Genomic DNA, 16,090 nt, shown 5'->3' with positions numbered 1-16,090 from the left:
AGGGAGGGATCAATCTGGTCGTTCCCTAGACTAGAGCATTTTGTCTTTGAGTACATGTATTTATTGTTTGAAATAATTATCCTTGTCTTCCCTTCCCTTCAGTAGGAGATGCTACCTGTCTCCTGCATGCTGTGTTATTTTATTCTAGGCATCTTTTTAGGTAAAAGGAATCATAAAGGAAAGGCTGAATAGGGAAATTTCATCGAGAGGGAGGGGCACGAGCAGCTGTGTGTCTGCCTGTCCTTCTGTGTGCAGCTAAGATCTCCGTATTCGCTCAGCTGCGACCCCCCTCTCCTAAAGCAGGCAGATTTCTTCCGTTAAAACAAGACGAAGCAGCATTAATAAGCAACCAGATATTGCCATACCTCCATCCCAGTGCGGCAGCTGGCCATCGTCATGTGTTTGTGGTGAACTGTGACCAAGAAAAAAGTGTGGCTTTCCCATCTTTTCTGCATTTAAAACCAAAGCTTAATGTATTCCTAGTGCTTTTGTTGGTGGATAGCAGTGATCATGTATTCCTTTTAATACAGTATTTCCAAACCAGCACAGCCTTGCCTCTGTACACTTGATATTCAGCATACCTGGCCATACTCTGTGGTATGCTTTGATTTCACTTTGGCAGCTGTATTTTATGCTCTCTACCCTAATCAGCAGCCAATTCCCCTTCCTCCAAACCCGCTCCTGATGTGGAGTTTAGTGCTCTCAGGAACTGGCCCAGGGGGGAGAAGGCAGCTAGCGCTCCTCTGGGCTGCATGGGGGCGCGTTCGTTGGGTCAGGGTGGGGACACCTCTGCGAGGTTAAAGTGGCACTTGGGTCGAGGGGGCATTGCTGGGGGGGTGAGTGGTCGGCGGCGGATTGCCCACTCCTGTTCGCCAAGCGGGACAAGGCTTTTACCTCTCTGGTAGCAGCGTGCGCCTTCAGCTCGCCCGTCGTGGACAAAGCTGAAGTAATGCACGTGTCCTAAAATAACCTGACCTTTGTTTGTAGGCCAAGCTGTTCCTGCAGGGTCGCACGTACGATTAAATCTGCAGACGGGAGACAGAGAAGTGAAGCTCCCAGACAGTGAAAATGGAAAAAGGGACACGAGAGAAGCGAGGAGGAAAAGGTACAGTGATGCAAAGCATCGGCGGTGGGTGGGCTGCGGGTTTCATGTCTTTTATTAAAGGTTGGGTTCCCTGGTGCACTCCGTTGCTGTCTCTTCCCGAGACTTAATTGCTTGTTTAGGAATTCAGCAGTGCTGAAAACTGAGCCCTGTCATTTGTGATCGCTTTGGGACAGCGGCAGAAGTGCCCTGAGTATATATTGAGAGACACCTTCGTGACTTCTCATGCCATGGCACTGAGACCGAATTGGCAATGTGGCTTCTTTGAATGACATTTATTCCTTTGGAATGTCTGCAGCAATTGGTCTGAAACTGCTTTGTGAACTTGAACCATCAGAGCAGTTGTTGAGGGGTTTTGTTTGTGTTGACCTGAGCCAGGTAGCATTGTTTTTAGCTGGGTGCAGTCAGCAGGCTCCCAGTATTCATTTACACATCAGTTGATGCCAAAATTCTCCGTAGATCACACAGCTTCCCCTACAACCACATTTTAAAATTTGTTTTAAAGGTTTCACTGGCGCTGACATTCCCCTTGGGACCCTCCTAACAAAGACAGGTTTAGTTACTATGGGGAAATTTCTTTTCTAAAGTGTGTGGGATTTACCAGTGCTTTCCTTGCTCCCCCAGTTACTCCTGTTTGGAGGATGGAGAAGCTCTTTAGTTTCATGATGCCTGAAAGGTTGGCTTTTCTTTTCCTCTGTGCAAGAGAGTTTATGGCCCAGATAAGTTCCCTGAAACAATGCGATCGATGTAAAAGAGCAACACAACATGGTTTTAAGCATTTCCGTGTAATTTCTGCTTGGACTTACCCTTGCCCTAACTCTGTGTATGACCATCATCAGCACTTCAGCTGTAAATCCCCCTGTTAAAGCTTGCAAGTCCTTAGCAGTGATCTAGTGGCACAGTGCAGGTTGCCGAGCCTTTTTTGATTGTCAGGGTGAGGTATCTGCAAACCACACACAAAACATAGCACTCAAACTAATATTTCCTCGAGTGTGGGGTTTTTCTATGTGTTTTAAGTGAGATGCGTGGAAATCTCATGCTCTTAGCTCCTTTTGTCCTGACATTATCCATTGCTAGTATATCACAATGAAAATATTACAGGTACAATTGTTCACTCATAAAATGTTTTGTTTTGTTTCCTCTGCAAGGCTGGGCAAGGTGGATGTTGATTCAAATTCATTCTCATCCCAGGAGCTCAAAAAAGCATTGGCTAAAATGAAGGAGAGTGAAAAGGCAGAAAGAAAGGTAAGGGGAACTCCTTGTGTCTGCAGCAGTGCACACTGCACAGGTGCGAACGCCTTTCTTTGCACGTCTCAGAAAAATGATGGTTAAAGTAATTGCTTGGGAAAATACTGTGCAGACTAATCTTCTGGTGAATACGGACCTAAAATACCTTTGCTAGCCTGTTAGCGGTATAGTTCCCCGAGAAACTCTCACCCATTTTTGTACTAATCCTGGGTTTTCTATAAAAATGGAAAAATTTTGTTCAGATCCCTTTCATTAATTTCAGACTTAAAGGCCTTGTGTTACAAGCTGCTTGTAAGTACTTAAGTATATTCTCACAGTTCAGGGTGTTTCTCGGTAATAATTATCCCACGGGCTGCAGTGGAGTGGGCTGGGTCCCGCAGTTCAGTGTCAGGTCAGCCGTCAGATGCTCCCACTTTCTGCTCTTTACTCGTGTGGGTGGGATCTCAGCGAGCAAACCAGACATGCAGTGTCCACATAACCATCCTCCTGAGCCATCCAGACACTGAATTTCTTACTGCTGTTCTTGGTGTACCCAGGCTATGGGATCTTTGCTGACCCCCAAAGCCGGTATGGTTAGTAAGCTCTCCGGTGTGATGCTGCTCCCCTAAGTTTTCTGATACCAGTGTGATTAGACCTGAATTGATAATGCAGAAAAGGAACTTGCAAATGCTTTTGTGCACCCACGGGCTGATTTCCTTTCCATTGTTTGGATGTATTTTTATCCCTTGCTCTGATTTGTTTGTTCAATTGCCGTTTGGTTCACAAAGATGTCTGCAGACCCTCGAAGTGGAGTGGGTTGCAGCGTGATGATACTTGTAAAGGAAATTCCTTTGCTGTTCGCTATCCTTCTAAGCATGAGGAAGTACCAAAAGTGGTGTGCAGCTGAGGCGCTTCTGTTCTGGGTTCAGGGATGATGACAAGCCATCCCCTGCCACTGGCACAGCTGGATCCAGAAGTGATCTCATGGTTTAAGTTTACAATCTCAGGACTTGGGTAGTAAAAACTGAATGGCTGTGGTGAAGCGTAGGCTGAAGTTTCCTTATATAAGCTCTAAGTTGGCCATTTAGTTATAAATAGTCCACAACCCAAAGTAAAATAGAATATAAGGGCTGCTTTCAGCCCTGTCCAGGCTTGGAGCTGGCCCCAGCCACTGGCGTGACACTGGTGGGATGATATGTTACTCCTCAGGTGGATCACAGCCTTTTTCACCTCTTCCTGTCTGCAGTATTTCCTTATGCCCTAGCTTGTCCTGTCGCCTTCACGTTGTCTCAGTCGAAGGAAAACTGAGGTAGGAGTCAAGGCTCTAAAGTCTTGGGAGTCGCAGAAAGTCTTTTTTCCCCTCTATCTGGCGCCAGGGCATTATTTCATTTTTCTGTATGATTATCTACGTAGCAGACAGCATTACTGATAGCAGGACTTCTTGAAATGAGTGTCATTTAAATGCAAAAATTAGTGATACTCTATTATGTGAAAATAAGCCATATTTTAAAAAGCCCTGTTAGAATGGCTATCGTCCCCGTAACTGGGCTAAAACCAGCTACATCTAATGGACCTAAAGTACTCCGTTTAAAATCACTCCTGCAGGGAGAAAATTCATCCTTGAAGTAACCGTGTCGAAGTAAATTGAGTTACACCAAGTGCGTTCCCATCTACACTCTTGCAAAAGCAGTTCTCTGCACTTGGGGTGGGGGTGGCGTTCGGTGTTGCCGCGTGGTACCTATAGTAATTAGGCCAGTAGTCATTAGCGCCGATTGTACGGCTGCCATGAGATTGACAGTGCTTTTACTTCCATTGCTCTTTTCTCCAGTGGCTCGAGCCCTTGGCTTCTGTTCATGCCTGGGGGAGCAGGGCTGTGCTTGCTGGGGGGAGCACGGCACGTGCACGTGCTCCAGTTGGGGGGGTCACTCCTGTATAAAAACATATTGTGGTATTTGTGTTCATGACAGAATCCCTTTCAAAAGGGGCTTTGTTGCTTTCTCCTGCTCTTGGGACAGCCCATCTTCAGTCTGGCCTCTCTGCTTCCTCTGTCCCCTGCAGCAGCAGGCTCTGTCCTCACCTGTCCCAGTGCCACCAGTGCTGATGCGGGACAATTGGTCCCTTCTGGCTCTGGGGGCTCTCTCAGATCTCTGGCAGAGCCTTTTCCTTCTCACCCCATGCCTTTCTGCAGCTCCTTTTCCTTCTCACCCCATGCCTTTCTGCAGCTCCTTTTCCTTCTCACCCCATGCCTTTCTGCAGCTCCTTTTCCTTCTCACCCCATGCCTTTCTGCAGCTCCCAGTTCACCCCAGCCCTTGGGGTGCTGTTTGTACGAGGAGGACCAGCCGTGCTACAGTTCAGGATATCTCATGGCCAAGCCCCATGGCACAGCACATCAGCTGCCTCCATCTTCTAGCTGGCCCTCCTGCCTTGCTTTATGACAACTTCTGTCCCTGACAGTGAGTGCATACATTTCCCTGAGAGATAAAGCCTCCCTGAAATGTGTTAAGCGATTGGGATGATGAAAGTGTCTTTGTACGGGCACGGGGTCGCTGGGCAGTTTGGCTGGGTGAGACCTCCAGAGGTCTCCAGCTCCAGCTCCAAGCAGCAGCAGCTGTGAGATCACACAGGTTGCTCAGGGCTTTTTTGCAGTCAGGTCTTGAGAACGTCTGCTTGCAGGCAAATGGAGAACAGCAGTGCTGCCTGCCTCTGGGCTTGACGTCGTTTTGGAAGGCATGTAGGACGCAGAAATGGTGTGCAAAGCCCTAGGCACAGGCTTGGGAAGTGCTTGCTGGTACCCAAGGCGGGTATCTTACAGATAAGTGGGTTCCTGGGCTTCTTGGAAGGACCCTCCAATGCTGCCTCCGCATCTCTGCTGCACAGCAGTAAATCCATTTGCATAGATAGCCAGGTTCTCCCTGTAAATCTGGGGCTGGGGTTTCTTTCTACGTCTTTCTTGACTCTCTTTATCACCTGCCTTCATATCTGGTTTCCTCCTTCTTTCAAGGCCCACGAGGAAGAGGTGAGGAAGAAGTTCCGGCCCATAGATCAGCTGAAGGAGGAGTTTGAAAAGCTGAACGTGAAGATGGAAACAGATTATGAAATTATGGTTAAGTTAATCGGCAAATTCAACAGCTCTGCCTCCACGTTGGATGAAAAAGTAGCGGCGCTTTATGATCTTGAATATTATGTTCACCAGGTAACAAAAATGCATTAGTAGCTACCATGTAAGATCCAGGGGATACAGTGTCATAAATGGGGTTTTATTTTTCTTATCGGTATCAGGTAATACAAATTGCTCAATTATCATAATCCTGGGACAATAACAGACAGCAGAGGGCTACTGCAGGCTTATTTTATATCCAGGTTTGAATAAATCATCGCTCGTGCCAGTAGCGAGCCGTTTCCTAGGGGTTAGTGTTGCCTGATTCGTTGTCTGTTCTCAGACTTTTATTCTTGCACTCTCCCTTTCCTCTTTTTATATGCCTAATGTTACAAAATGGGGTTTTATCTATCGGTTTTGGGTACGTAAAGTAGTCGTTGCTAAGAAAATAATTATTTTCTCACTCCTTCTGTGGAAAGCCTCCGTGATTGCAGGTAGGTGCCCTTACATCAGTTTGCAGAGATTGTCTTTGTACCAGGGAAGACGACAGCCGCCCAACAGCCTGTATCTTCCCTTGGCCTGAGTAAGAAGTGGCATGTAGAGCCCCTCTCACAGCCGGGCTGGTGGCGACTGAAGGCTGAGGCGAATGGCAAGTTGCTGAGCATCAGCTGAGCCGTGCTAATCGGCTCTGGGTGTGGTTGAATATATTTCCTGAAATCTCGCTTCCTCGGGTGTATGCTCACACTTTTTTCCCCTCTCCCTCTGATCTCTCTCGCTATGCTCTCAGCTCACACATTTTTACCTCCCGTTGGGTGCAGGCTGTGGGCACGCCACTCCCTTCCCTTGTGCTTGGGTGCCTTCCCACGCCGCAGTGGGTGGGTGGGCATCACGGCTGTGTTCTGCCTCGGGGGAAAGGACTGGGCTTCTTCCTCCCCAGCAACTGGGGAGGGTCTGAAGCAGACTGGGAGAGCTTCCAGTGGTGCTCTCAGTCACTTTATAATTTCAGAGGGTGAATGGGACAACTCTTGGGAGACACCAGTGTAAGACCTTTCACTGCAACGGCACTTCTTAAAACCAAACGTGGGATTTTGGGGGAAGGTAGCTGAAGGAATGTGCCGCTGAGAAAGGGAGTCCATGCATCAGCTAATAGAAGTGTTATTTCCAGGGCTCTTTGTCTTGAATTTCCACACTAAATCTCTGTCATACGCATGCAGAGGCTTCCTTGCTGTTTGTTCTCAATGCTTTTGTTTCACTGACAGCATCTGTCTGACTCAGAGAATAAGTGTGAACAATGGGCACCCAAAGAGCTTCATATTTATACTCAGGGCTAATTCTGTCTGGTTAAGGGTGCCAGAGCATCAGGCCAGCATGCTAAAAAGCAACCCCCAAACACTCTGGGGTGCTTTGGATTCCAGGATAACAGTCTGGACTGTTCCAGCATAAAATCCCACCTGCTTGCAGCACAGGATGAGGCAAACGATTTCAGAAAGGAGAGAGGAGCAGGGAAGTGGTCCCCGCTCCCTGTGCGGGGACTTGGAGCATCAAAGGGAACCACATCCAGCATCAAAGGGGTCAGAAAGGGGGAAATGGCAGGGAGGCTGGCAGGGAGCACAGAGGACTCCTTTGTGCATCGATCACAACGTTGCTCTGTGCCCGCGCTGTCGGGGCAGATGGCTGGGCAGCACCTTCTCATCAGGCAGGAAGCTGATAAGAAATATGACTTGTCTCTAAGCCAGCATGGCTTTTCCTCCTCTTTCTTCTTCCAGCCAGTTGAATGCGTCCAAAGCATTATCTCTGCTTGGTACTGACTTTAGCAGCCCTGGCTTAATGTAATTACTGAATAGCAGCCAAATACGCTTGTGCCGCATACCCCTGGAAGAGCTGAACTTGTCAGGAATCCTCTGCGCCGAGCCACAACCGTGCTGCTGGAGGGCGGGGATCTTTGCAGGTGTGGGTGGCCCAGGGCAGCGTGTGCCCACGTGTGGGACCGGTGACGGCTCTGCTGCTCCCTCTTCCCCCAGCCTCCATCTGAATGGCAACATGCCGGGGCTTTGGATAATCGTTCAGCTCCTGGCCATCCCTCTGCTGCCTCCGGGGCACAGAATGCCCTGCCGAGTGGAAAATGCCATGCCCTTTAGGGTTTGCAAGCAAAGGATGCTCTCTGGTCCACGGCATGGTCATGAGCATCCCGGAGCACTGGGATGTGAAGCAGCATGTGCCTCCGAGCTCGCCGCGAGGGAGCGGAGGGGAAGCCGTGGCTGGTGCCGAGCTGGGGGAGAGATGCTCCCTCCTGCTCTTGAAGAGTCAGCCCAAGGGCTCTGCGCTTGCTCAGCTTTTGGTTGCCAGCTCTGGTTTGCTTCTCATCAGTCAGGATTCGACTTGGCATGTTTAGAAGCCCATCTTGGAGAAAGAGCAGAGAGGTTTGGCTTGCTAGGTTATCTGTAACGCATAAAAACCAAATGCAAATGTGAAGAGGCCAGAGCATAACTCATTTATAAACAGAATTCACGGTGCTTGCACAGCAGTGTGCGGAGCCAAGACCCGTTCTCATGCATTGCAGGCTCTTTCTCTCAATTATTTACTCTCCTTATCTTTCCCTCTCCCCTCCTCTGACATGCTACACCATTTCTCACTGCTAATTTCCTCTCCGTTGCGTACGGTTGACATGCTGCTTTTCCTTGCTCTCGTTTTCTAACATTTTCTCTCTCGCCTTCCCTCCCCTTTTTCTTTCTCCTCTGATTCAAAGCAGCTCCCTGAATAACTGCTGTCATATTTGCTCTTCTCCCATCCCTCTCCTCGCCCACCTTGCCTGTGTACTTTACTCAAGAGCTCTTTTGATCTTTGGCTTTCTTCTGTGCCAATTTCAGTGGACTGAAGCGAGGCATGAGCTGCTGCCTCACAGCATCCACCACTCCCCAGAGAGGTTAATACCTTCAAGTTGTTGAGTTTGGGGCTTTTGTTGGTTTTAAAATGGTGAGTGAGGGAATGAGCTCTCACAACAGACTCCAGTTAAGAAAAAAAAAAAAAAAAAAAAAAAAGAAAATTCTTCAAAATAGGCTTTACAGCGCAATTTATATTCTGCAGTTGAGGTGTCTCGTTGATGCTGGGGCTGGCCTGAAGGACTCCAGTGCTGATGAGGTTACAGTGATGGTTGGTTTTACCATGACTGATGCTGGGTGCAAACTTCTGCCTGTCTATGCATTCCTTCTTGAGCAGAAGTCAACGTCCAATTCCAGCGTTAAAAGAGCCTTGGAGTTTTTACAGAGGCTGAGCAATAAAAGCACCCACCGGTAGCTGAAATTGGGTTGCTGCATAGATTTCTTTGTAGACAAAAGGTGGGCCTGCAGAAAAGTAAGAGGTGTGGCAGGTCCAGTTTATAGGGACAGTTAAAAGCACAGGATCTGAAAGGATACAAAAGCTGCTGCAAATCCTGAATCAGCCCCAGCAGACCTGCAGAGATCAGCTTTCTGTCGCAGGCTTTGCAGAGGGACAGCAAGTGGTGGGTATTGTCCCACTGGGGAGAAGAGACGAGCTGTAGCTCCCCAGGTCCCGCTTTGGTAAAGACATACCCATAGGACATAAAGCCGAGTAGCTTCTTCATTCTCTTGGGTACCTAAAATATCAGACTTGCAGCCAGTTTTGGTGAAGGTACACGGCTGAGGTAAAAATAACACTGAACATGAAGTCACTGTCAACTAAAAGAGCATTCAGGCTGGAGCGTGGTGCCGGAGCCTGGCACACCCTGCACACCTTGCGGTGTCTGTCCCGTCCCACCCCATCGGTGCAGGCTGCTCACGGGAGCCGGGCAGGTCGGTTTGCTCAGCTGATAACTCCTTTTTCAGGTTCTATTTCCATCTATCAACATATGCTGTTGTCTCTCTGTCTTGCAGGGAGGAGAAATGTTGAAATTCTAAAACTGAATTTTTGGCACATGCAAGTCTAAGGGTTTGTCAGATTCCCCTTTAAACTGCAAAAAAAAAAAAAAAAAAAAGCATTGAAATCCAGAATGCGTTGAGTTGACTCTAGACTGAAGTTTGTACTTGAAGCCCTTTGCACTGTTTCTCTAAATTTTGTTTGGGAGCCACTCAGAGCCCTTTTCTAATCTCCAAGAACAGATGCCCACTGTGATTTGTGCCTGGTTAGCCCCAAGTCTGGTTAAAGTCAAAGATGGATGAATCCCCGCTAATATTTAAATGTTTCCCTACTGGCAGTCAGTCCAATATTGTCTGCTTTAGAAAAATCATTGCTCAGGCTGCCCCGAGGGGAAGCTCCGGGCTGACCCTTCCAAGCAGGGACTGGCTTTTTCTTTTCACGTCAGCATGAAATTATTAATGGTACTCCTGAAAACCACCCAGATCCGCCCGTGCGCCTCGCTGCAAGCAGAGGTGATGCTGCCCGTGTACCATTGCTGCTGACAGACTCTTAGACATTCCCAACTCCTGGTGCTACAGTTAGAGCATCAATTAATTAATTGCATTGACAAAACATACAGTTCCCTGGGTTGCCAGTAAATGCCTGCTCAGGTGAGAGAGCAAAGAACTGGGGTTTTTTGACAGCTTTGGATTTACCAAATTTTTGACATCACCTGAATTACTGAAATATGTGTCAAGAATAGTTTTGATAGCTAATCAAAGTATTTGAGTTTTCAGCGATGCCTTCTGCATGTAATAATAGCCACCTGTCAGTACACCGTGCTTCTACAACCATGACATCCACTGCTTGCAGGCAGCATTGTATGAAATTCGAGCCACAGGTGTTCTCTCTTAATTTTTAATTGCTTTAAGAACTCAGCACCAGAGCAGGGGGCAGGAGATGCTGTGCCTCCCGAAGCAAGGCGTCCTCAGAGAGTTGCGGAGGGGAATCTGGCGGGGGGTTTTGTACTGATGGGGACCTGCTCTCTCCCAGGTGGACAACGCCAAGGACTTCCTCTCCATGGGCGGCCTGCAGCTCGTGATCGGCGGGCTGAACAGCACCGAGGCCGCGCTGAAGGAGCACGCTGCCTTCGTCCTGGGAGCCGCTCTCTCCAGGTGAACTGTCTCCTGTCTCCCACCCAGCCTGGGAGGGTGAAAACCTCGGGAGGCCAGACGGGCTCTGTGTTTCTCTTCACCTCTCTGGATTTATTTCTAATAGCAGGAGCTGAAAGCCTCTCTCGCCCTGCGACACACCAAACTGTCTTCTCCCCTGCCTAGCCCTTTCCTTGCAGCACCACTTACCCTGGTCTTCTCAGCACATCCTCATCCTGCTCGTTAGACTTAGCCCGAAGTAATTTGATGTGGATGCTATGATTGTTTCTTGGTTTCCCTGGGCTCCTTGTTTTTACAAAGTCTGAGGGGAATGATTTTGCCTCCCCTCCTCTCCCCTTGGCAGCCCTCCCTGGGGGAAGGTCTGGAGGCTGGTGTGGTTACAAGTGCCCTAAGAGGCACCTTTCTCCTTAATCCTTTCTCTAGGCCACTTTAGGATTGAGAAATGCTGATTTCAGAAATATAGCAACTCCTCCAGTCTTTGGAGGGGGGTTTTTAGCCCCACGGACACATGCCTCTGGCACAAAAGGGGTGTTGATTAGGCACGGGGTTGGGAATGGGGTCAGCAGGCTGAATCAAGAAGAGACTGGTCTGAAGGATGTTTGTGGTTCATTGGAAGGTGGCTGTTGCCCGAAGAAGCCCAGCTGGCCTTGTGCTAGGTTGTAGCATGTAGTGCTGCCTGTGGGCTCAATGGGTTTTATTGGTAGTCTTTTGATTTTATGGGGTTTGGGGCTTTGTGGGGTGTGTGTGTTGCGCATTCAGAGGTGCAGAGGCTTCAGAAATGGGTTGGATGGACCCTAACTTCAAGGTCAGAAGTGCAGAGTGGAGGTTGAAAGTCAGGACAGCTATATCTGCATGTTTCTATGCCTAAAAATACAGTCACCTTCTCCACCCTTATAAATTATTTATCACTTAGTCTAATATGTGGTCTGCAAATCTGCATTTCTTCTGCAATCTTGTATACGATGGACTTCATTCTCAGCATGTGTGAAGTAACATGACCTCATGGACAGCAGCAGGTACCCAGATTTACACCAGGAAAGGATCCAGCTTATATTTTGAAACAGTGTTTGACTTACTGATCACAAGAAGACATACTCTTTCGCATCGGTAAACACAGACCCGCTCTTCATATTCTGGCATATCATAATGTTTGAAGCAATACTGTAATTGTTTTCTTAGGTTCTTTACTATCACATAGACTCTTAATGATATGTCTCATAAAGAGAAAATCATGTAGAGGCTCTGGAAACATTTGCAGGTAACTTGTGAAATGACAAGGGCTGTTAAATCACTTCTTTCCTGATTTAGCTAACGTGACATGATCAAGACTCAAGAAATTAATTGTCTCGTGATACGAGCATGTATCAGTAGCCATGAAACTAATGGTTTTATATAGTATTCCACAATTAATTGAAAATGCCTTTTGCAATTAATGTCAGACAGAAACAATATCTTTTCTAATATGACAATATTAAAATGCTGCTTTGGAAACTTTTAGACCCTTTTTCTTTAAAGGACATTCTGACTGACGGTAATTTTGAGTGGTTGGGATGATGTATTGTCTGAGAGCTCAGTTCCAAAATGTGAGGAATATTATGCCTGGTTTTTGGGTTTGCTTTTTTTCCCCTTGCTGTGCTTAAGCTTTCTCAGTAGACACCTACATGCTAACTCATCTGCTTTGTGCTATCTGCTTAATTTGTTTGTTCATACATTTTCTCAGCTTATTCCATGCTCCGTTTAAACTGCTGCGGGCATTTCAAGTACTTGACACTAAGCATTTTCTGATGTCTTTTGTTTTTTCTGAGGGGTTGTTTATTTCCTTCTCTCATGGTTGTTCCTAGGGGCCTCGGTTAGGTGGCAGGACTTTCCAGTAAATGCCCAGAGGTGCCACAGCTCACTGGGCGGTGGGGGCATGATCTGATCTGCGCTCGTGTGCCTGGGGCGGGTATCAGATCCCACGCTGGATGCTGAGCTGTTCCTGGGCAAGAGGCGATGGCCTGCAGCTCACCAAATGAGTCTGTGGCCACATCCCAGGTCGGTTGGTTCAGGCCAGTGTTTTCAAGCCAGGCAGATCTTCCCAGAGGAAAATCAGGGCATGATCATAGCAGCTCCTCAGCTCAGCCTGGGAGGTCACTAAGTCCTGGCGTAGCTGAATCTGGAAGAGGAAGTTTGGCGTTGTCTGTAGGCAAGTTGTTTTATGCAGGAGAAAACCACTGGACACTGAGCAGTCTTAGATGTGCTTGGGTCATATCCAGAACTTTTAGACACTTAAAAATATCCAGGTCTTTTCTAGATTTGTGTTGTCCTTAACTCTGATCAAGTAGTGAAGCAGGTAAGGGATGGAGCAACCAGCTGCATCACCTAGGTTTTGCCTTCACGCAGTCTGGCTGAGACCTGGCTCAGAGGTCTGGCTGTGCTGGAAACTGATTTGGGATAAAAGGGTTTTCAGTTGGATCAGCATCTTGAGCCAGTGGACCAGGTGGCTGGCCAAGCCGTTGGATCAGCAAGGGCAGCAGGAGGAGAAAGAGGAGGAGGAGAAGGCACAGCAGGGGCAGCTCAGGATTTCTCCCTCTTGATACCGTTCCTATTTATTTGCCTTAAACTGGACTTGAAAAGCAGCCTTAGCACAGCAGAATTTGGTCCTCAGGGCAAAAGGTCCCAGGGCCTACCTGCATGGGTGCTGCCTGCTCACACGCTGTCCTCCCACCATCTGTCTGCCGCTATCTGTGAGCCTCTGCCATGGAAGATGGTGACTCGATGTGGAAAAAAATCAAGATTTTCATGTCTTGTATGTCCTTCATTTTAGGCATTTGGGTTTTAATCGCTGAGTCTGTGACCAAATCAAACATCGTTCCATCTGGTAGCGTTTTCTGAGTGGTGCCCTTATTGCAACTCTAAAACCTCATCACAGTCTTACTGTTTTTAAACCTTTAACAAAATGTTTTCCATTCAGCCGTTTGCAAAAGTAAACTTCATTTGAACAATCCTCAAGTGCTCTGATTGCAAATAAAAGTTAAATGCACTAACAAAAATAATTGCTAGGCATGTGGGATTGTACATTTAGGTATCCATAATTCACTAACAGTATATGCCAATACACAACATTATCTGGATTTTCCGTGATTGCATTAGCATAAAAGCATGTTAGCATTTATCTGGTGGTGCTAACATTTAAATATATATAAGTATGAAATATTAAGATACAGCATTTTGGAGGCAAGTAAAACTACTGTCTGTAAAAGGTTCTTGCATATTTTTGAAGGTACACTCTAGTATCTTCGGATGACAATCAGCATTCGCACCATTGGGTCCAAACTTTGCAAAAATGTCAATGTTTTATGCAAAGAGGAGCTATATTAAGCTAAAAAAGACTGCTGATGAGAAAAGTGTCTTCTGATGTCCTCTAAGCTATTTACAGGCAGCATCTTCCTTTGTTCACAACACAGCCAGGCCTCTGCGCAATTTGTATCTAGATGTTTCAAAAAACTGGAAATGTTAGCCAGAAAGGATTATGCTTGTGATTAAAACCTCAATTTTAAAAAAATTTTACCTCCAGGAAATGTTTTTCCACACCAGTAATTTGAACATTTTAATATTTTGTAATAAAAAGACTTTTGTAATCCGTTTAGAAGGGGAATAGTAATTTGTTGAATGCATTCTTGAAGCTGTATCCCAAATGCTCCCCATGCACTTAGGGGTGAATTAGAGGTGAGGACAGAGAGAAGCCAAGCTGTGGGGCCTTCAAGGCAAAGAGAAGCAGTTTGTATTTCATGGGGAGAGGGCAGAAAGTGCAAAAAGTGAGGTTTTCAGCGTGGCCAAAGTTGGGGAGCCAGGAGGAAAGTCACTTGTGCCCTGTTTAAACGGAGTAGCCGGGGACGGGATTTCCAACTGATGGCCTGAGGCTGTGTTTGGCGCATGTCCCAGCAAGCCCAGCACTACTGGGATCTCGCTGTTCCCTCTTTTGGCCCTGAGTGATAACACAAATGTTACAGGACTTGGTAAAGACTTGGGAGTAAACTCACCAGAGGTAGTAACTCAAGCATCGTCTTGTAGCAGCACTCAAGAGTTTCCTAGAGATGGCTCGCGCCAGGGTTTCTCATGAGGTTAAACCCCTTGACGACGTGCACCATGGACATCCCAATCACCATCATTCATGTTACCCAGCTCTGCAGCTTGTTTAGAGCTTGCCCCACCCTGGCAAAGCAGAGAGAGGCATAAATCATGTATCTGCTTTTCAAGATAAGCCTAAAAGGAGAGCCCAGAGCGATGGGCACTGCAGCCTCCCTGCGCAGTGCTGTGCTGGGGTGTCCGAGCAGTGCTCAGCATCCTGGTGTCCAGCTGCTTTTGTTCCTGCTTTCTCATCTTCTTTTCTTTGGGAGGAGGGATGGGGGGGAATGCTGTCTCCCCATCACTGCTCTATCCATCAGTATTTTGGGGATGTCTGTTCTCCTAGGGGGCACGACTTCCATGTTTCGTCAGAGAAGCTCCAGCTTCTTCAGGATGTCTTTGTCAAGAGGGAAAAAGCTTCCACCAGATTTAATGATTTTGAATTAAGTCCAGCTTCGCAATGAAACTGGTTGATGCTCAGTGCTGTTAAATAACATTAAGGCCCGAGCAATAAACCCGGGAAAAGTAAAATTAAAGACCTTGCTTCGATGCTGTCTTGTAAGGACATAACAATTTCTGGTCAGAGAAATAAATCTAGTTAGCTTAACAAGCACTGTCCCTACCCATTTATTTCAAATCCATCTTCATGTTCGTCCCTCCCTCCTCCAGCTTCTCCTTTTACATTCTACAATCTTTGCCCATCTCCTTATCCATTTCCACTGTTTTTTTTTCAGTGGCCCTGTTTGCCAATGCTGTGTGCTTGCCACCTCCCAGTTGCAGCAATTCCAGCTTGACGCCCTGCCCGTTCGTAATTTATTGCTTTATAGATTGTCTCTTCTATTTTTATTTGAACTCCTGACTTGTGTGGAGTTATCAGCCTCACTGCACTTAATTTCAAATTAATTTGATTGGGTCACCTATTTTTTTTTTTTTTTGTAACAATAATGAACTCAACCTATTTAGCCTTTCCCCATTATGAATAACCTTAACAAAGACTGCAGTGCGGTATAACACTGTGTTTCATCGTTATGGTTAATTACACAGAAGAATAAATCCCTAAACATTTTTCAGCGTCTGAAATCTAACAAGAAAGTGTAATTAAGAATTAAATAGTAAACTGCCATCCTTGTGCTCTCAGGAAGACAGGGAGAGCAGACCCTGTGAGAAAAATCTAGAATCTGAGTTTGTTCCTCTTTTTGTTTTCATAAATGCTTTGGTAGTTGAAATGCTGGTGTCTGGAGGCTGACAGAGTGCGACAGCAGAGGGTTGGGTGCTTGTCCCCTGCCAGGTATATTTTCCCCAGGTTCCCCGCAACTGCTGGAGAGTTGGCAAGGTGGGATGGACACCCTAGCCTCACCTGTGGGACTGGCTTTAGGCTGAGGATGTTGTCACTTCTGTAAAATGTGGGAATTCTGGAGTGAGTTACCCCACGCAGGGGGTCTGGGTTGGGCTGGTGGTGCGAGAGAGGAGGACAAAGAGGTTAAGCAGTGAGGGTGCGGATTGCTGAAATGGGAGTGTTTGGCCTCGCATCG

At 47.1% G+C, this 16,090-nt stretch overlaps 1 protein-coding gene across 7 annotated transcripts in view; it reads left to right on the top strand.

The window, feature by feature from the left end:
* Positions 1-16,090, top strand: part of SIL1 (SIL1 nucleotide exchange factor) — a 98,911-nt gene that overhangs the window by 53,396 nt on the left and 29,425 nt on the right. For 6 of the 7 annotated variants that reach the window (XM_042790021.1, XM_042790022.1, XM_042790020.1 and 3 more), the window contains 4 exons: positions 988-1,105; positions 2,251-2,347; positions 5,332-5,523; positions 10,333-10,454. In XM_042790021.1, coding sequence (XP_042645955.1) covers positions 988-1,105; positions 2,251-2,347; positions 5,332-5,523; positions 10,333-10,454 — 529 coding nt within the window. The remainder of the gene's footprint in view (positions 1-987; positions 1,106-2,250; positions 2,348-5,331; positions 5,524-10,332; positions 10,455-16,090) is intronic. The other variant, XM_042790023.1, reaches the window with a different exon arrangement.

The sequence above is a fragment of the Tyto alba genome, unplaced genomic scaffold, assembly GCF_018691265.1.
Source record: "Tyto alba isolate M040663 unplaced genomic scaffold, T.alba_DEE_v4.0 Super-Scaffold_17, whole genome shotgun sequence".
In the NCBI taxonomy this organism is placed as follows: domain Eukaryota; kingdom Metazoa; phylum Chordata; class Aves; order Strigiformes; family Tytonidae; genus Tyto; species Tyto alba.
The sequence above is the reverse complement of the archived record's forward strand: the minus strand, read 5'-3'. Positions and strand labels throughout refer to the sequence as shown.